We start from the raw sequence: 21,042 nt of genomic DNA, 5'->3' as shown, positions 1-21,042 counted from the left end.
GATTGGTTTTAGAAATCAGTAACTAAGAAGTGTTTTATTTCCAATATTGGAGATTCAGCAGCAGAAATGCTAATGTAGAAGAAAAATAAAGCAAATGGAGGGTTAAAATTAAAAGTAACACTGAACAACTACCACTTGGATGTTGATGAAATTATTTTTGAGTAGATGATTATTGCCTATCTATCTTCTATCTGATCGTGTAAGAAAAATAATACACTTTTACTTATATTTAGGTTTATGCTTTCTTTTAATCAACTAAGGCAGTTTTTTGGGGTGTTTTTTTTTGTCCCTAGCTATGCATTTTAATAGAGTTTGTTTCAATTTAGGACAAGGTTGAATGGGATTGATGTTAAGCTCATCCTTCTTACCCTGCAATTGCACTTTAAAATTCAAGATTTGTTTTTCAGAGTTCAATTTCATTTTTACTTCACAGTGGCTCAGAGTAAAAGGCAAGTAAGGATCTGTGTGGTTCTTTAGGGTAATTTTCTATTATATATATGTATGTAAGCTGTCCTTAATGGTTGTCAATCTTTCTTTCTTTTCATAATCTTTATCATTAAATACTTCATTTGAAATAATAAGGATGCCCCTGCTTCCCTCTCCTACTTAATGCTTAGGAAGCTGGTTGTGGACATAGCACAAGTGCATATGAAGCCGGGAGAGGGACAAGCGTAGATAAGCTCACACACCAGGTAAGCCAGTTACTGGAGAAACAGTGGCGTGAACGGTGGGGCAGCAGTTGTTCTGCTGTGTTCTGATACTAACTTTTTGGATCTCCCACTCTGTTCCTTCATCATTTTCAGACTCTACCTATGTTTTTGAACAGATACAGATAGTCAAGGCTACTCAGAGTTGTAGTAAACACAACATTCTTACAAAACAACACTGCCCCCCCCCCCCAACGCCTTGAATGAAGGTTACCATTGCTGGGATGATTCTTCCACCACACACAGGCTATACACGAAGGTCTGACAAAAAGTAATTGCTGTTACCTTACGGGGTCTTTTACAATTGAAAAGCAGGTCCTCTTTGTGCTTAGATACTAAATTTTGATAGTGAGAATACTTGAATTTGATTCTAGGTTGCCTTTCCCCTCCAAATCAAGTTAAAATAGTCGTCTCTGTTCAGTGAATTTACATGACTAGTTTATCTGATAGATACCTGTAGAAGGACAAGAGGAGTTTCATTTTCTAGGGGAAGGAGACACTTTTTAATGGCACAGTTTCCATAAACACACTGTGTGAATGAGATACTTGCATTCAGCCTGGAAATGCTCTAAAAACACGCAAGATGAGCACAGTCAGTGATCCTCACTGAAACGTACACACTAGACTTTAATGGTAAACAGTTACAACTATGGCACTACAGTACTCGAGGATATCCTAACGCACACTGGAATCAGTTGTCAAGGTGCTGATTACCTCATCAGTAAGACACAGACACATCAGCAATGAGACTTGGGGAAACTTTTGAACACCAAGTGTTATGCTTTCCATCAATTTAGCAAAATCCTTATAAATGACCTCCTGCTTCTGATACAAGTCCACTTTTCCCTATTTGTGAAAGTTTTAAACTCTCATCTCCCACTGACAGCTGGGACCACTTGGAAAAGCACCTCCTGACCATAGCAGGAGAAGGCGCTCTCTAAGTGCATTAGAGTGAGTTTTGCATAATTCTGCATTAAAATGCCCAGTATACAACACACTAAAGCACTGTTCTGAGAGCTGGAAATTTGGCAATTTTGTTTTACAGAAATCATGGCTCCAGTTGAATACATGGCTAAACAATGACTAACAGAAGGACAACCTTCTATCAATCAATCATCAGGTGAATTTTGGTGAAAAATATGCAAGTCTTTGAACTGTAGAGAGCAGTTGTTGCTTGCGGAACAGTCACAAGCAAGAAGAAAAGTCTTGCCAGTTAGTGTGTACTATGATCAGCAGTTAAGTAGAAAAGAAACATTTGGCTTAAATGAAATCAGATATCCCTCCCTTCCCACAAGCTAGTAGATAAATATAGGATATACAAGTAAGGTTAAAAATGTAATACTAGGCCAGGTGCAGTATATGTTACTGGTTCAGTGCTCAATTACTTTTTTTTTTTTTTTTTTTTTTTTTTTTTTTTTTTTTCCCCTCACACTGAATAGAATACAGTGGATAAGCAAAGTTCTCCACCAGGAAGAGAAATATTTGTGTTGCCACAACAAACTGTTCATACTGTCCATCTGGGTTTGCAGTGGGAGAAAGTTAAATTAGGAAAGGATTTATGATGTACTTGTTCCAGCAAAGCATATGGCTGAGTCCATATCACCACCTGCTGCAAGAACAACACTGATGTGATTGCATTGTGTTCCCGTGGCCACAGCTAAAACGGACCATGGTAGATGCCATTGCCCAAGACCTTAATGTTACAGAGAAAAGGTTACTGAAAGGAAATACTGAAATGAGACCATTAATTTGATTAAGAGGAAAAAAAATAACTGGAGAAGTAGAAGCTGTTTAAAATAAGTGAATGTTGATGAAGCTTACAAATTTAAAGTTTCTAAACAAACAAAGGCACATTTACATCACTGGTTTGCAAGGCTGGAATCTGCTTGACTACTGCAAGTTAAACTGTTTGTGGCCATGGCTAGTTGTGTATTTTAATACTTCTTATATTCCCCTAAACTAAAATTCTAAAGCAATCCAATTGAAGCAGCATACAGACAGAATGCAAACAGAGCTGGAACTATTTAATTGCCCCAAATGTGAGCAGCAGGGCTGCCCTTCAAGGTAGAAATGTGTTAAAAGATACTTCCCTTGCCCCATACACTGATGAAGTCTGTCGCACACCTTCTTCTGCATGCAGCAGTGATAACCACTAACTGTTCTGATGGAACAAAGGTTCTGGCTGCAAGAAACTGGAAAACTAGGTGACAAGCTGTCTACAATTTAAAACAATGAATAGTTCTATTAATTCAGCTTATTACTTACTTACTTAGGGAAAACAAAAAAAAAAAAAAGAGACATCTGTGTGTGTATGTATGTATATAATATATAATGTCACAACGTAGACATATAATATTGTGATAATAATCACAATAGGTTTTTAGCTAGTGTATAGTTTACCTATTCATACACAATTAGCAATGCTGACTATTTTCTGCACTTTTTTACATAAAGCCAGTGTCTCCCCCTGGTTTAAGGGGGAGTGAAAAAGCCACAAAAAATATCTGATTGATTGTGTTTTTGATTTCAGCTAGCAGGTATCCCCACAACAGGGGGATCAGTATTTACTCAAATGTGTATCAAGTTGAGCTATGGTACAATTTTTAGGGCTACTTTTACTATGCACGTATATATGTCCTTTAGAAACATTAGCTAAGAAAGGGTAATCATCACATTTTTCTTGAATTATTACGTGTTTTCCAACAACTATGTTGTACTTTGTTATCAAAACAACATACAATACATACTTTGTACTTTGTACTTTTGTTAGCAAAAAGATGCTGTTTGGTTCTAATAAGCCTACGTGAAGTTTGTTCTACTCTTATCACCAAGCTTTTGAGAGTGCAGGATGTCTAGTTACTGGCTAGGCACACAGGGGCTGGCTTGTGGGAGCAAGGGCAGGGGGAAGAGGTGTAAGGGAAGGAAAAAAAAAAAAAAAAAAAGAGCAGTCACATTGGTCAAATTTCAGATTTTTCTGGACACCTAGATTTTGCAACATAGGTTCTCCTGTCCTCTTAAATCTCATTGACGGAGAGGGTTTGACTTCTACTACCCAGAATGTGACCAATACAGTTAAAATCTAACTGCAAACTGAAATTTTTCTATTACATAGACAGGTTTAAGAAATCATATCATACCTCCAGTTTAAGTAAGTAAGTCCAGAGACTATTAAAAAGGAAAAAAACAACAACAACAAAACAACTCAAAAACAAACAAAACCCATGGCTGGGCTAGTGAGTATTTTGCTGTTCCATTCAACAGGACTTTTTTGGCTGAACAGCTCCCATCAGACAGGCGTGCAGTAAGATCTTACAGGTATGAAAACGAGTATCTTCCCTTTACAGTTTGTATTTCAACTGCGACAGCAAAAGTCACACAGAGCACCTTGAATTACATAAAGTTCCTTTCAGTTTTAAGCAAACTGTGGGCATTGAAGATGGACAGGCACTGTATTTCGACTTAAGCGTGTTTTCTCAAAACTCTAGGCTTTGGGGCTGTGTTCCCCCATTCCACCACAAAAGAGGGCTGGGGCCCCAGTGCCAGGAAGTCTTTAAGTTAAGTTTTAAAGCAAGTAATTGTTTATGATCAAATTTCAGGATTAAAATCTGAAACAAAGATGGCTCTGGCAATTCAGGTTCATAAAAAAAAAATCCCAACACAATTAAGACATGTATATATTTTTAAAATAATTAATTAAAAAAATTGAGGGGGGGGGAAAGGAAGAGCATGTGAGGAACACTTGAATTAATTGCAGTATAGATACAACTGAACCAACTATTTATTTACAATGATTCCTGAACGTCAGCAGCCTGAATACACACCAATAGCAGCAATTACCTGGTCTATTTAATGATGCTGTCTCTCATCTCTTCTGCAGATAATGAATGATTGCTCAGAGGTCACTGCTTGGTTTCTTGCACAAGGGAAAATATTATGTGCAAATAATTCCTTGATTTAAAGAGATTAAATCATATCTACATAACAGCTGTGAGAGCAGCATGAGGTTGTATTGCTCTTCATAATCAGGAGCACATTTATCTTGCTTGCAAGGAGGACAGAAAGCTTCTCTGATGTAAATGTGCCTTTAGAAAGTGAGAACTGAAAACATTAATGTAAAAAAAGTCAAATAACTAAGTATTTCATTAAACTATATATATAAAAATTGAGTTATCACAACTAAAGCAGCAAATCAAAATCTGCTGAGGTTTTCTGGTATAACTAAAAAAAAAGTTAGTTTGTGTCCAAGTTCAGTAAGTCAAATGCTACCATTGACACAACAAAACTAAAACCCACAAGAGGAAATTGAAAAGTGCACAATGAAATTAATAGTCTTGGATCAAGTATTTATGGAGAAATGGAAATGTTTTATCCGGTGGACTTGGTAAGTGAGAATTAGAAGGAGGTATTAAAGTTTGTCTGATCCAGATTTGGCTTGCCGTTCCACGTAGAAGAGGATGTAGGCTTTTGCCTTTACCACAGTCTCCTCGTCGGTCAGAGTTACAGTACTGTCGTTGAAATGGAACCAACGACCTTCGTGCGTTGCATATGCAGTGTAATGTCCAGAGCCAACACTGACACCGAGAAGGGAAGGGAGAAAAAAGGGAAAAAAAGAAAAAAAGAGAGTGAGAAGACAATCAGAAGGAGATACAGCATTTCATTCTCTGATGTGTTTCCTACTAAGTGATAACAGACCAGGAGGATTCTAGCAGCCAGAAGAGAAAGGACCTGTCAGCCCGCTGTAACAACTGGTAAGAGTCTTCCTCTCTTCATCCGTGGGGCACAAAGTTCTCCAAGTTAAAAGTTTTATATTAGAGCAGTGACCTACTGGGATGAGTTGAAAATTTTTCATATACACGTATTAGCATCCCATAGTTGTGTGCAAGAAAGGCTTCTTGCAACACGGAACTAGTATTTTTGCCCATATAAAAATCAAACCCATTAGCTGCTATTATTTGTATTAGCTATAAAAATTTCACTATGTTTATTTTTGTAAAATCTTCCCCACTTAAGACTCTGGAGAGAGAGAGACTCGCATTGTTTTGCTGTAGGTGCTTTTGATTATATTAGACTAAAAGACCAGAATATCAAAAAGAAAATTACTAAAATTCATATTAAATAGATCCAAGTTTTGGAGCCATGAATCCAATTTTCATTACTCTGCCACTTAAGATCTGCTTTCACTTGCTTATAGGTTATAACATAGTTCTGTAATGCTTCCCACTATCTAATTCCATTCCAACTATGACTAGCTTTCATTTACTATTATCTGCAACACAGACAACTGATCTTCTTTCTTACAACTTTGAAGCACCAGTCAGATGCACTACAGTGCTACAAAGGGTGCCTTTAATAGTCAAGTCAAATAGTATGGGCTTGCTTTTGAAAGTCCAGACCATTCTTCTAGCAAAAGCAAAAAGCATGCCTTCCCAGACTCAACTTTTTAATATCTTAGAATTGTATCGAGAAATCAAGCAAAACGTTTTTAATGATTTAGTTTTTTTAAAAAACCCTCCTTTCTCAGCTTCACCTTCATAGAGTGAGTTCCTAACTTGCAAGAACAGATTGCCCAACCATCCAGGAAAAAGTTCTTGTCACTACTTATTCTCAAAGGATCAGTCCAGGGCTAGGAAACAAAAGACCCCACTCCCAAAAATATGAATTGATACATTATATTGATATATGAATGTATCAAGCCTTGTGCCATCCCTATTAGCTTTCCCAAGTTTTGCCCCTGTAGGAAGAAGGTAAGTACAGGATAATTGCTTTCACTGTGCCCAACTTAAGTCTACCTTTATTCCAAACACACACTTCAGCATAAACATCACGTCTTTCAAACTGAACAAAAGAAGAAAAATATTTCTGTGCACTAAGAATTTCAAAGTGAAGCATTGGCTCTATTGGTTTTAGTGCTTTACACTCCTACAGAAACTGGACTGTTTTTATTAGTGTCCCACTTTTGTCATGACTCCCAAAGAAAGATTGCCAGTAGAGATTCCTAGGACTGACTTACTGTATAAATCTATCATAAGTTAACTCAGCTCATTCCCATTTAAGTTTAAAAATTACTGCTCATTTCCTCTAGTGAAAATACAGACATTCACTAAGGACAGAAAAACCTCAAGTAAGTCGGCATGTACTTCAGTGGGAAGAAGGTTTCTGCCCAGAAGCTGGCTCATTCCAGGTACTCACCCTGAACCATGATGCACAACAACAGCTGCAAGGTCATACAGGCAGCTTTCTGGGCCGCTGTTTTCTGGCTGCAGTTAAAAAGAGAAGAAACCTCAGATTTCCAATGACATTTACCATAATTTGTAATAAAGACATATGCAGCGGAACACACGTCTGCAGGAGGATCATTGAGTGTCTCCATACCTCTAACAAATAGCATTTCATGTCTAGGCCTCGTAGTGGAAACTCAACGTACGTATCAACCTTGTTTCTCAGATATGCTGTCCAGTGAAATCGTTTCAAGTGTAAGCATAGCACCTAGAGGATTAAAAATTATTATAAAGACGAAAAGGGTACATTAGAGGAATAAGTCGAACATAGCTAAACATCAGCAGTAGCTGATGGACCAGTTATGCAGTGGTTTCTAGTAACAGTTTGGCAGCCATTTCCTTTGACACATTCCCATGTCATGACCTTTCAAGTATATACAAACCTTTGGTAGTTTCTGAATCCAGAATTTTTTGGTGGATTTCTGTTTTTTTTTGCATTTGTGGCACATATAGAGCTCTGTCTCATCAAGTTCTTCCAGGTCTGTAAAACTGCGAAGACAGTCTAAACACAGAACACAAAAACCTAACTTCAGAGATGAAGTCAATTGATTTTTGAAACATAGCAAATTCAGCAAAATAGAGAAGATAAGTATGTGCTGCAGTCATTCTGGTTAACATTATTATATGTTTGTGCAGCAAGCCAGCTGCAACTATGTAATAATACAGTAACATGCTGTAGCACATTCTTTAAAACACTTTAGAAGTTATAAGCAGTTAAAAAGAAAAAAAAGAAAAAGGAGAAAATAAAACAAACAACCTCTCCCTCTTTCAAAACCTATCCCTCCTGGCATTCAGCAGGACCATTAATTTTCAAAAGAAAGAAACTAGATGACTTACTTGCTAATAAACTAAGAAAGAATCTCCACCTATTATTTTCAACTATTAAAGCTGTTCCCCCCTACCCCCTGGAAACAAGTTAAAAGAAGAAGAAAATTACTTACTTATTGATTAATGAATAGTTGATAATTTTTGGCAAATGTATTTACAAATCTGTAGAAACTAACATCCTTTAAAACAAGGTCAAAAGCCTCACTACCTAACTGGCCTGGGTTGTATTTACACTGTTTTAAAAAAGCAGACCATGCAAAATCCATCCTTAATATATGGCAAGGGGCATATTTTCAAAACATGCTTTTAAGCACAGAGCCTTAACAACTGCAGCTACACAACCAGACACATGAGTAGCCACTGGTTTGGAAAGACTGCGGTGTATCACAAAGCCCCTGCTGGTATCTTCCCTCGGGATTTAGCTGACCTGGCGACCAAAGCATCTCTCTGCCCCAGTTTATTGCAGTAGTATGTCAGTAAACAGTGGTCGACACCTGCATAACAGTTATTTTGGCACCTTCTTCTACTAAGAAGCCTCACAAAATGAGATGGCAGCAAATCAAATCCTAGGTAAAAGCCTGGCTCTCCTGACATTAACCGCTCTGTCCTTATTCCTGTTAATGATTTCACTCGTCCAGATGCTCTTACCTCGTAGCGTGCACATTGGTCCATTTTCTTGATTTTTAGTACGTTTATTTCTGAACTGACTTGGAATATCTAGTGAAAGGTCTAGAAAAACAGACATATAAAGTGTTTAGAGCAGAATAATGTTTGATCTTTTCAGGCTAAAACTTTGGTTAAATAATGTGACATTATCAAAGTTCAGATTTCATTTATTTTTTTCTGCCTTAGTTTATCCAATGAAGATGTGAAACATCTTACCTAGGAATGGGTCAAACTTTCTAGATTCAGTCCCACATATTAGGCAGTTGACTTCATTTTGAAGAATGCCTCCAAAAATTGCTGTGACAACAGTAGAAGCTCCATTTCTAGAGAAACCACATCACAAAGGAACACACAGTCAGAAACAAACACCTGGTGTATCTCTACTCCTAACAAGTCAGTGCTGCCTGTGTACCAAACTGTTCTGCCTGGTAAGAAACTGTCACTGAGGTTCATCCATGGGGCAAATCATTTATCCCAGAACTGCACAGAGAAATAATTATGTGTTACACTACTTTTAACTTGTACCTACCAAAAAGTGTCAATGGCACACGTGCCAAGCAGATCCACAAAACTGTAGTGTTCAAAGTATTCTTGCCGCTAGATAGCATTTCTGTACTGTACAGCTGATTCTGCCAGAGGTTCAGTGCTTAAACCCAATAACAAAGGCTGTTCCTAAACAGTTTTAAATAAAATTCTCTCTCAAGTAAGTAAGCAGATCAAGGTTATTTTTGTTTTGAATCTTCACCCCTACTTTGTTATAATGTTCTTGATTTCTGAAAGTATGGGTCTGCGCTTTTTTCCACTTTATTTGCCCCCAAAGACTGCTCAAGGTACATTACAATACAGTAAACAGTAGGTATCACCACTGTTCTTTATGCTTTCCCTTAAGCTTTGTAGCAGGTTATATAATGGACTTAGTCTAATGAAACTGAAACATTTTCAATAGTATTTTACAACTTTTAATTAACTTGCTAGTTTGTGCTTGCATATGTGACCCTACAAGCCTGCAGAAACCTCTCTTCCGTAGCTGCATTCCACCTACATCTTCACGTTAATTTGAACTCTTCCTGTAAAGTAGAAAGACACGACTATCCAAAAAAACTGCTCAAAAAGCGAGCATTTACAGCATTCTTATTACTTTACTGTCGTCATGCAAGTACACGACCTTACTTTGCCCCGCACAGAAGGGCCATATCCCAACCATGCACTTACACAGCTTTTCACAGGGCAAATTCACATGAGCTATTTGAACCTAGTTTAAATTCCCCTTAAATTCCACTGAGTCTTGGATGTAATACAAATATAACTGTCTTCCAATACACTTCAATTCTAAGACTATTTTATCTAAGCTTTTTTACGAGATTTATTTTAAGCAACAAGAACATAAAAGTGGTAATGAGCATGGTCTGAACAAGGTTTCCAGTAATAAAGTATCTATAAAATCCTGTATTGCTCAGAGCATTTTTGTGTGTCCTTATCAGTAGAGGAAGGGAAAATTCAGAGCCAGCTCTTTCACTGGGAGTCCAAGGACCTAAGGACCAAACATGCAGGCTAAACTGACTTTCACATTCATTCCTAAAGCAAATTGTATGTTTTCTCTCAGTGATGGCTTCAGTCTGGCTGAGAACACACCTGGGAAAGAACTCAGAACCAACAGTATTTCCAGAAGAAAAACAGCTGTGCAGAACCTCTGTTTCAAGTCAAACAATAACATGAAAATAAATAAAATAAATCGTCAGAAACAACAGCCTAAGCTATGTCTCATGTTACAGGCACATACACAGAGTTGTTCTGTAAGAAAATTTCCTTAAGTCAAACTGTGGCTGCATTGCTTACGCTTTCGGCCAGTCTACTGTCTATTTAGACCTACAAGTGCTTGCAGTCTCTTTGCTCCTTTATCATTCAGGGCATCTATCGCCCAAAGAAATCTAGCTTGTCTGAACAGAAGAGACAATTCTGTATAGATACAGAAGAGAAAATAAGAGGAGTTCATCTTATTTCTGAAAAGAGATTAATGTATCAAAAATGTGCTTTCAACTTATGCTCATGTCTATGAAAAATACTGATCTAAGACACTTTCTTTTGAAAAGAAGCAGAGCTCACAGGATGCTAATTCTTTATCTTGCAGCTTTCTAATTTATAGGGTTAAGATGCACTGAAGAAAATTTAAACAAGGATCCACAGACAAAAAAATTCAGATCCATGCCACATAAACCCATACAGGGGTATTAGGGTGTTGAGGAAATTAAAAACATTTCTTACATGCAACATTTGTTGCTTGCAGACAGGCCAGTATTTTCTTGCAAGATTACTGAACGTGAAACACCATTGAAGCCTCCCTGGAGTTCCAGGTGTAGATGGTCCAAAAGGTAACGCATGAACTCGTGGGCATCCTGTTGCTGGTATCCCCTTAAAAGAAAAGGAAACAACAGCAATCACCAAATGTACAGGTTGCACTTCATTGCTGATACATGGAGTGTTCCCATGGTCACAAGAAAAAATACTCCTGTAATGCCACCAAACCAAATTACAGAGACATGTTTAGTTTGTACAAAAATGTTTTCCAATCAGCCTCTGAAAGTTAAAGTGATGTCAAGACAAGCTAAGTGATTTCTGTCCTTCGCAGATCTATCTCTATGCAAGCATCTTTTGGAGCATAGAGGGGTATTTTAAGATTATAAAGTTTAAAGTGAGAGACTTTTCAGAAAACAGCAGGCAGTACCAGAGATACAACACCATTTGCTCACATATTCTGTTAATGTAGTTGCCATGTTAATATCAGCCTCAGGAAAATCCATCTGTGCTGTTAACATCGTAGTTCTAATATACATTGAATATATAAAAATGCACAATAGTAGCAATGATCTCTCCTCACTCACACAAAAACATTCCTCCCGTTTCTCCTTTTTCATCACTGGTTATTGACTCCACTTGATAACATCTATGCAGAACTGCTTTTTATGATTCCAGCTGAGGCAGCACACTGTTATCCCTACTCTGAAACTACCATAAATCACGTGCAAGACAGTAAAAGTCTCTGAACTGGTAGGCTTCGAAGACACCACGAAACACGCTATTGACATAGGATTTAGCGTCAATAGTTGGGGGCTTTCACCCCGCGGCTGAGCCCCCTCGCTGCGGCAGGACCAGCTGCTGGCTTGCTCGTTTGCTCCCCTCGCCCACCACGTGAAGGCGTTTATTCTGAGGGTTTGTGGCCCTTTCAGTAACAACAAACTGAATTAATTAAGATGAGAGAGAGGTTTCTGCCCTCTTCTAGGGCGAGTCCTATAGTCCGCTGTGCGACCCCGCAATGGTGGCAGGGGCCAGAGCATCACTGGAGGAGCTGGATTTGGCAGGGGAGGGTCCCAGGCTCAGCTGTGTCACAGCAGCACTGCCCAGAGAGCCACCGTTATCTCACCACTGACAAAGCTACGGGGAGGGAAACAGAAGAGCCATCGGAGTAAACAGGTCCTTACAAGTCTTCAAGGTAAAGCACGCACTACATTTCAGAAGCAACTAGGATCCATTTGCCATAAGATCCTCATACAGCTGTAAGAGGTGGAGCAGGAAAACATGCACATTGAAACATTAAAAGCCTCATCCAACAGTGACACGATTATGTACAAGTCTTTGCAGGCCTAGTTACAAAACCCCCCAAACAGCAGAGAGCTGGCTTCTTTCCGCTCATTTAAGCTGCATTTTTTTTAAGCTGCCTGTCCCCCCCTCCCCATGATTCCACATAAGCATGGGCAACCAACAACAGGAGGGAGTTCAATCTTGCTCAGGGGAGGGAAAAACGTTCATTAGACTCTTGGCATGACTCCCAGCCACTTTAGAGAAACGAGAAGGGACTCGGTGCAACAGAAGGACTCAGTGTACAGCTGATGCGTGTAGTGAAGAACATAGCCATGTCCTACAGAAGTACTGGTATGAGATAACATGAACGCGCACGCACACACACACGCACACACACACACACACACACACACACACACACACTGTAAGCGTCTCTTTCCTTCTCACAGAATTAATATTTTCTTCCAAGCTAGCAGCTTTAAAGACATCACTGAGTTCATACAGTGGGCCAGAAGAAAGCAGGAAAAGACATCATCTGCAAGCAAACGTGAGAATGGGAGCAGGTACAACTTGGATTATCCGAGCACCAATGTAACTCTGCACCAGCTGGAAGCTATTCTACTGACTTCGACCTTCTCCAGCCTTTGTTACACTAAGGGATCGATTAGGTGCTTCACCTAAACGCACCCGTGCTCTGTTCAGTCATTTCTTTCCGAACAACAGCGAATACCAAACCGCTATGCATGCGAGATAGCTACACGAAGGGCCAAGGAGTGAAAAGATTTCTATTCTGATTCTCCCTATGTGTTTCACTACGGTGATTTAGATTTACTATAATCACCATGAAGTACATATTGCAAAAGTATAAAGTTAATGCATGATCCAGATAGCTAACAAATGCTTTCTTAATTTGTGACCATCTTTAAAATACGACTAATAAGGTGTTGCAGAGTACAGACACAGATTTCCCTTCACTGGACAGCCCATTGCTTTTTTGTGGTGTTTTTCATGCAGGGATCACAAAGCTCTCTCAAATACATCAACATCGCTACCCTCTTTTACAAGGGAGAAAGACTGACACTGAAAAACCACTGTGCTTCAACAGGCCAGAGTCCTGCACAGCTGAAAACAGGACTCAGTTCTCCCGAAGCCGCAATGTAATTAAACATTCCTATGAAACATGGAAGTAAAGCAGAACCCAGCTTCAAAGCCACAGGTTAACTATAAACACCATAGGGTTAACTTAGAAGTCACAGACTTAACCCAGGATTTGTTTAGTTTATTTAATACAGTTATCTTCACTTTAACTAACACATAGAGAACATAATAAACAGCCAAAGAAGAAATTTATGGAAAGGCTTTGTTTCAGGCACCAGAAAGAAGAACATTTAATCTTTTTAACATTAACTTGCTCAGGAAAGAACTCTGAAGTAACATAGCAACAAATGTGATAAAACACCCTTTGGAACCGTTCCACACTGTTCGTTGTGCTCCTGATGCATGTTTGTTCATGCATACAAATACGTTAATCGTAAATAAGACATTCTTTGGATTAAATATAGTTGCACATTTTTAAAATAACACAATGACATTGACCATATACTTTAAAATAAATTATGATTAGAAGGCCCTTCAGGTAAGAAGCACAGTTTCTCTGACAGGCAGCTTTTGTAACAAAACTGATCTCCATGTACCTGAACCAATTCAAGCCCATCTCTGACATTCCTTTGCCTACAGGCAGCAAGACAGAATATAAACAGGAAGAGTTACTAGGAAAATAGAGTGTGCTAGTCATACAGCAGTAAAGCAGCAGAGTGCACACACTGCAGCTCAGCAGGCGGCCACTGAACTATCGCAGCAGGCAGCACAAGTCACAGGAGCAGGCTCAGTACAACAGTCAAAGATCAGGACCTCCGTAGCAGTGCGAGAGCTTAGAGCCACTCCAGTTGCGCTTATAATACACAAATTTTAACAACTATAAGCTATATTCTCTACTTCCTACATGTGTTACGAGACAGAGGGCCATCAAGTACATCAGCAGCATTTTTTCCCCATAACTTTCTGTGTATGAAAACCTTCCATAACCTTCTATAAGAAGAACAGCACTTACGTTCCCAAAGGCAGGCACATGCCTTTAACAACTGAAATATCTTCAGGCTAAAAAAAAATAAATTTCCAAAAAGTCGTCCATTTCCCCTCAGCACCCCCACCAAATTACTTAAGGCTACATAAGCCAAATTAGTTGGTTTGCTGTTAACACGCTGCTGGCTCCACCTTTGTTCCAGCCACCCTCTCCTTCTCATCTCACAAATAGCATACAAGGTAGAACCGGAACAGCAATGTTACTAACTTTTACAGTAAGGTACAATTAAACAGTCAAAGAACCGTGTCCCTAGATCGAGTGGAAATGGGAGAGTGGGGACATATTTACTCAGTGGGTTACACTTCTCTCCATTTAATTTAGTATACTATGTTACTTGATAAAAACACAGACTGGCTCATATGTCCCTGAGTGAAAAAGTTCTCTTACCAGTGACTCACGGACACGCTCCCACCTAACTGGGAATGAATAAGTAAACACACATAGCATTTTTTCCTTTTAAAAGCTGCAAGAGAATCCACAGTGCTGAAAATTTGCTAGAGGAACTTAATGAACTGGTTTCTTGCTTAGTCTAAGAGGAATTACAATGAGGACTATAATGGGGACACTGGTCAAGAATATTAAGGATGATGTTCATTTGCCTGTAATGTTTTGGCCTCTGCTTGAAACTACTGGTATTAAACTTCCTTGATTCTCATAAGCCAGGTGAAACACATTAGGCAGTGTGAAGAATAGAGTGAATAGCTTTTTGTTATTCAGGTTGTTCCTCTAGCAGATGTGTTCACAGCATCTTTTCAGCACTGCTGGAGATGTGTAACAGATAACATCTTTACTACCTGAGAACATGGAGCAACTTACCTTCATCACAATATATCCTAACAGGTTTCAGTGCTCCTTTGAAAGAGGTTCAGGGGCCAGGACAGGGAGACCTTGGAGAGGAACGATACTTTGATTTACTTGGGTAACCTTTTTCCTTTTCCTTTCTTTTTTACTGTTTTTTTTTTTTTTTTTTGGGGGGGGGGTCAGAATGGGCACAAAATGCCTATTACACACAAGAAATATTTTTTACAGCCCTTATTTCATGTCATACTGGTGATGACCACAGTACTTTGAGAGAATCAAGGAAGTTTTACCCAGCATGTTCACATTTAGGCCTGTGGTACCTGTACGTTTTCAATCTGACTACATCATTTTCTTATTGTAGCCAAGCTCAGGTTCTGTTGAGACCATGCACTTGGCACTTACCTACGAGACTTTGTCCTGATTCTTCTACCTCTTGAAGCACTGGCTCAGGCAGAGGTACAACTACTACTCTTAGTATTTGAGATGTTTGTCCTCTCTGACACTGCTACATGTAGCATGTGGTAGGAGGGCAGGAAAAAAGCACTACTGATAAACACAAAATTATAGATCAAATTACAAAGTCCTTTTCCAAGTATATTTGTGGGCATACGGGAAAGTTGCATAGAACACCTCCCCTGGATCCAGCAAGTTTTGCTTAGGACACAAGCAGTATAAACAGTATAAGGTTACAATCAAGGGTATTGTTCTAATTCTACAAAACTTACCTAAAATTTGGCATTATTTTCCAAACCACATAAAATAAAGACTCTGGACTAAATGCAGTTTGGCTTCCTTGCCATAGAGCACACAGCGTCTTTCTGAATTCTTCCACCAATGACCTGGAAAGAAAGTAAAAGTTGGTAATGAATATGGATGTGCTATAACCTTTACAGCTTTATTAACCTAACGGTACAAGCATAGCCATTTCTTTAGTTAGGAATTGCAATGATTGGGTAAATAACATTAGCAGTATTTTGAAGATTTTTAAGTCTCAAATTCAATCCACAAATTTGGAGAGAACTACATTAGGAAGATCATGTACCAGATGTTGAGGACTCATCTGGAAATCTCTCCCTTTCATCATAAATACTGTGAACTCTGCTAAAGTTGTCCCTTTAACACTTGCTCAAACAAGTCATAGACACTGAATCATACTGTGATTTTTTTATATGTTCATTTGCAAACACAGATGGACTGCAGGTCACCAGCACTTACCCTTACTTTATATTCAATTATACTCCGTGCTTTCTCACGTACATGACTGTTTCCCCCTGCAGCACCAGATCTGTTTGAGCACGCTGGCAGCAATGCAAGTTTCTTTTTTATATAACAAATTCTTTTTCTATGATTCTGTAACACTGAAAGTGTTTACTGGCTCTACTACTCAACTATTTGCTGTTTTCCTTATAGTTTAGAGCTAACAAGGAACACGCAGCTTACACATTATTATCCCCCTGGCTCCTGGTATGGTAAGTTCTCCTGCCTGCTGTCTTCCCATTCCGCAGCTCCACAGCGGGCAACTCTTTGAAGTAACAGCAAAACTGCTGAATGTTACTACAGAAAAAGGAAAAATGAATCAAAACCTTAAAGGGCAGAGAATGAAGATGAGATTATATACTCCTCTGTTCTTTTAAAGAGTCTGCTCTTTTAAATGCATGAACACAGCTTCACATAATGAAGAGGATTGCAATCACAAACAGTTCTTTCAAGTATTTTCATGGAAGAAGACACAAAATACTGCAGCATCTACTCATCTTCTCTAAACAACTGAGCAAATCTGTAAGAAGAATCATTACCCCAGCTATCTGAAACGACTGCATTTTGGCTCTGCTTTGACTAAGATACCAGGACAGACTGCAGTATCAAGAGGCTGCACTGAACAAAGTCCCACACAATGGAAGACAGCTTCATGGTACCTGCAGAGTGCCCCTTCCTGCTAATCCAGGGACACCACCTGACAGTGATGACCTGCCAAAGCCTCTTCCCTAATGTTACAGCACAAAACCACTCTCTGAGAAATACAGGGAAAGCCTCTGTGGCTTCACAATACAACGCACAGCAGGTACCTCAGCGACTGAAGGATCGCGTTCATGAAACACGTATTCCCCAGGTTCCGGAGGCCGGTGGCACAAAGGGCAGTGGTGCTTCCCTGGGAATCAGGATGGTTAAGTTAAAAAAGATGCATCATTGCCCCCCACTTTCTCCCCACAGAGCTGTTACCTTTTATCAGCACAGATTTAAACAAAAACAAACAACGGCACTGTTTGAAACGTGCAGAAGCCAAAGCAACCACATTGCTCTGACCTGCCTCGGTGACTGAAGCTCCACCTTGACATGAAATCTATTTCTCACTCATTACTGTCAACAGAAAACTACACTACTCCTATGCTGTGTCTCTTCCTGTGCAAATAAATCTAGAAGAGGACATCACGGAGTTGATCACAGATATTTTTACTGCAAAGTATTTTGTGTGCCTATGCTAGGTATTCCCACTTCAGCAACGTTAAAAGAGAACTGGGTGATAATCTCCCTAAAGTGCCTTTGAAAATACAATTCCTGATCTGTCTACGTCACATCAGATACATATAGTGCGGCACTGTGAGGACTGTTTGTAAATCATCCGCACTGGCCTGTTGTCTTGGTGGGGTTTTGTGATGGAGAGGAGTGTTTAAAAGAAAGACAACAGCATTTATTTGGGAAAGAAATACTCAAGTTAGACTATGCAAAGAAGAAGTGATGTGTTTGAAAAGCAGCGAATTACATGCCATTTATGGCATGTAACAACCCAAAGTTACACACAGATCAGCTGGCTTTCCTCCATATGATCTAGGGGTAGGCGGATGGGGGGAGAAGGGGAAGAGAAATGTTAACAGAGCTGTATTTACTGTTTCTAGAATCCACAATATCTGTAGGCATTTTGTTGTCTAGAAAATACCACATTACAAGTTCACCAAGTTTTGGGATATTCTTCACTGTTCTGGCAGAATTTGAAAGCAAAACTACCTTATAGTAATATTATTTCAAAACAGACTTAAGATTTGACACCACAGACGGCATGTTTTCAGTGCAGGACACTGAATATGTATTTTGATTGTTCCAGTAAAAGATTTTTCTCCCCACAGCTCTATCACCAACAACATACAACGTATATCCCTGGTTAAGAACAAATGACATATTGTGAATATGTTGTCCCTCCACCCATTAATATTTACATAAGCAATTAAGTAATTCAGTAAGTTTTGTCTACAGAGACCTATTTTCCCCAAAAAGGAAGAAAAGGAAAAAAGTCCAAACACCACAGTGTCCTTGGCATGTTCTCTTCTCATCCCTACTCATGGTGAGACAGCATGGTATTGATGCAAGCAGCTGTGTTCTGTCTTTTCTAGATAATGATCCAATGTGCCAACAATAAAAAGATCATCCATAGCCACAGGCAATTTTCAAGCATTAATAAAGCTGATAGCACAGACTAAGAAACACAGCATTAGGTTTGTGCTCTTTAATTCCACCTTCTCAATATCTAAATGTTACCTGGAATTTTCCTTCTGATTTTTAGTAGCTTTGAGTTTTCCAGACAATGATGCTGTGTGTTGCCACAGCAAAACAACCCTGATGTTTCTCCAGGACTTCCTCAATCCTCCCAAGATTGGGCAGCATAAGGGACATACACAGTGCATTCAGAGCACCCTAAGCAGACTGTAAGTAGCGCATTTTGAAAGCAACTAAAACCACAACATTTGCAAAGCAGCACTTCATTGCTGGCTATTTGGAACTCCAGGTGCGCACAAAGAGCCAGGCCGGTGGTGGAACTCCGGGCTTTGCTCCCATCGCCATCCTCTTACTTCCATTCATACTCCTCTTGAGGACTTCTCCCCCTCCTAGTCACGTAAGTGCTTCATCTAGTTGAAGACAGTAATTACATCAGCTGCCTTTGACTCCTACTACACTGCTGCCCTGCAGCCCCAAGGACCAAGCAGGAAAGGTTCTGTGCTCCTACCATTCCTTCCGGCCCAGGGTATGAGGCAGTCACACAGAGCTGAGTCAGTGTCTCCCTAAACTTAGGAGAAATTAGAAACTCCCTAACTCAAGCCATGGACAACAAAGACCTTCAGGTATCTAGCAAGGGCTGAACTGTGCTATCCTGAGTACTATTTTGCAGATGTGAAGTGAAAATAGCAGGAAGATGAGAGATGAGCCTGCGTCTACTTTTAATTCCACAGTTGCTTTTGAGAGTGCCTTTTACTAAGCTCTTTTAAAAACGTATTCAAGCTTTTTGCTCTCTCCTAACAATTACTTTCACCTCACAAAAAAACAGCAAACCTGCTTCTCTGTCTTCAAAACTTCAAAAAAAAAAGACCTGTCTGCTCAAAATGAGGAAGAAAAAATGTCTAACTCTAAGTACACTGAGTACTAACTGCTTCCTATTTTGCTCATCCCAGTAAGCACAGTACAGCTCAAAGTCTAGGTCAAGAGAAGTACAGCAGAATATCAAAACTTCTTTTGCGAAAAAGGGCTCTTGTAGGTGTGTGATTAAGAGATGAGAAAGAAAGTAAACCAAAGTTGGGTAACAGATAAGTCATTTTATATCTAGTCCCACTATAAGCCTCAACAGGTTTAACAAAATCCCTTAAACTCACTGTACTGGAGCTGTTGTACTTACATTTACTTTTAATAACTTGCTGTTCAGAGATGAGTTTTCCAATAGTTTTCTTTTCCTATGTCTGTCTGATGTAAAGGCTGAACTGTTAGAAAATAAGGAAAATAGGTTACCTACCTAAAACACACATTTTATGAAAGGGACAACAGATCATCATCATAATGTCTAACACAGTACTTACATCTGCCATTAATTATTATTAAGACAGCAAAGAGCTTCCTGATTGCACCAAATGCTTTTTATAGCCTTGAAATGGATTACTACATCTCTGTCCAAGTACAGATGCACAACCTATTTTCAATACTAATGTCTTGAGTTAATTGCATTACATTACGCATGCTACAGTACATGCCCTGAAGCATGGCCTTGTTAGCATGCTACTTCTGTTCTGAAATATCTTGATCTTTTCCTTAATCAAGAGAATACTTTATATAGAATTAAAAAAAAAAAAAAAAAAAAAAAAAAGCTTCTGTCCGAAGTGTCATGCTAGACATTTAGAAAGACAACTTCAAAAACTAGGGCAAAGTAGTTACCAAAAACCAACAAGCATCTCGAGTGGTAGCACTTACATAGCTGACACCTCTTACTTTAAATAGAAATACATCAAATTGTAAGATCCGTATAAGACTAATTCAAAGTTAGAAGAGCAATAAGTTATTCCTTTCCACATTGCTAGAAATTACTGACCCCTCAATTCTTCCAGTTTATGACTTCTTCTAATCTAGCAGTAAAAGCATCACAGTTTCTGGGTTACAGGTGTTTGGTTTTTGCCAACCTCCAAACATTCAGAAATGTTAATTACCCCCAATGGAAGCCTTCGCAGTGACATTTATCTCCCAAAGAGTTAAATCTCCTGTACAGTTCCAAATTATTAACACGCACTTCTTATTATCCTTACACATTGCAACATCTCATTACCTACCTGACAAGCCCATCAAAAAGAGAATGGAAAAAATATTAATACATTCTAGCCATCTTCAGAAAAGAAAGCCACCAAAAGAAGTTGAGAAGCATAAATTTGGGGCAATGCCAGACAACAGGATTCAGAAGCTAAGAGACACACTTGTTCTGTGAAGATCCAGAGACTTCCCAACATCACAGCAACTTCTCAGCAGTAGTGCTAGCTGAACTCTGGGGCATTAAAATGTATTTGGAAGCACTGCAAGTACACACACTTCTGCTTAGTATTATATAAGATTCCCAAGCAAACTATGAAAAGACTATTTGCTATCTAGAAGTGACCACAGCATCTGCATCACAAAGATTATAATATTTACTTTTCAGTGGAAGTGTGCCAGATAAAGCCACAGAAAAACATGTCTCTTCTGTGCAGGTCTAAGTTCATAAGCCTTCTTAACTTTGTTTGGAAACCAAACTATGCAATTA

At 39.1% G+C, this 21,042-nt stretch overlaps 1 protein-coding gene across 1 annotated transcript in view; it reads right to left on the bottom strand.

Moving 5' to 3' along the window:
* Window positions 1-2,492: 2,492 nt before the first annotated feature.
* The window catches only part of USP3 (ubiquitin specific peptidase 3), a 41,774-nt gene continuing 23,224 nt past the window's right edge, over window positions 2,493-21,042 (bottom strand). The window contains exons 5-15 of the mRNA XM_062583918.1: window positions 19,660-19,741; window positions 17,066-17,148; window positions 16,440-16,553; window positions 15,725-15,838; window positions 10,742-10,888; window positions 8,696-8,802; window positions 8,462-8,542; window positions 7,369-7,487; window positions 7,080-7,193; window positions 6,897-6,964; window positions 2,493-5,278 (exon numbers count right to left, since the gene is read on the bottom strand). Of these exons, the coding sequence (XP_062439902.1) occupies window positions 5,113-5,278; window positions 6,897-6,964; window positions 7,080-7,193; window positions 7,369-7,487; window positions 8,462-8,542; window positions 8,696-8,802; window positions 10,742-10,888; window positions 15,725-15,838; window positions 16,440-16,553; window positions 17,066-17,148; window positions 19,660-19,741 (1,195 nt within the window). The 3' untranslated portion in view covers window positions 2,493-5,112. The remainder of the gene's footprint in view (window positions 5,279-6,896; window positions 6,965-7,079; window positions 7,194-7,368; window positions 7,488-8,461; window positions 8,543-8,695; window positions 8,803-10,741; window positions 10,889-15,724; window positions 15,839-16,439; window positions 16,554-17,065; window positions 17,149-19,659; window positions 19,742-21,042) is intronic.

Source organism: Rhea pennata, chromosome 10 (assembly GCF_028389875.1).
Source record: "Rhea pennata isolate bPtePen1 chromosome 10, bPtePen1.pri, whole genome shotgun sequence".
NCBI lineage: Eukaryota > Metazoa > Chordata > Aves > Rheiformes > Rheidae > Rhea > Rhea pennata.
The sequence above is the reverse complement of the archived record's forward strand: the minus strand, read 5'-3'. Positions and strand labels throughout refer to the sequence as shown.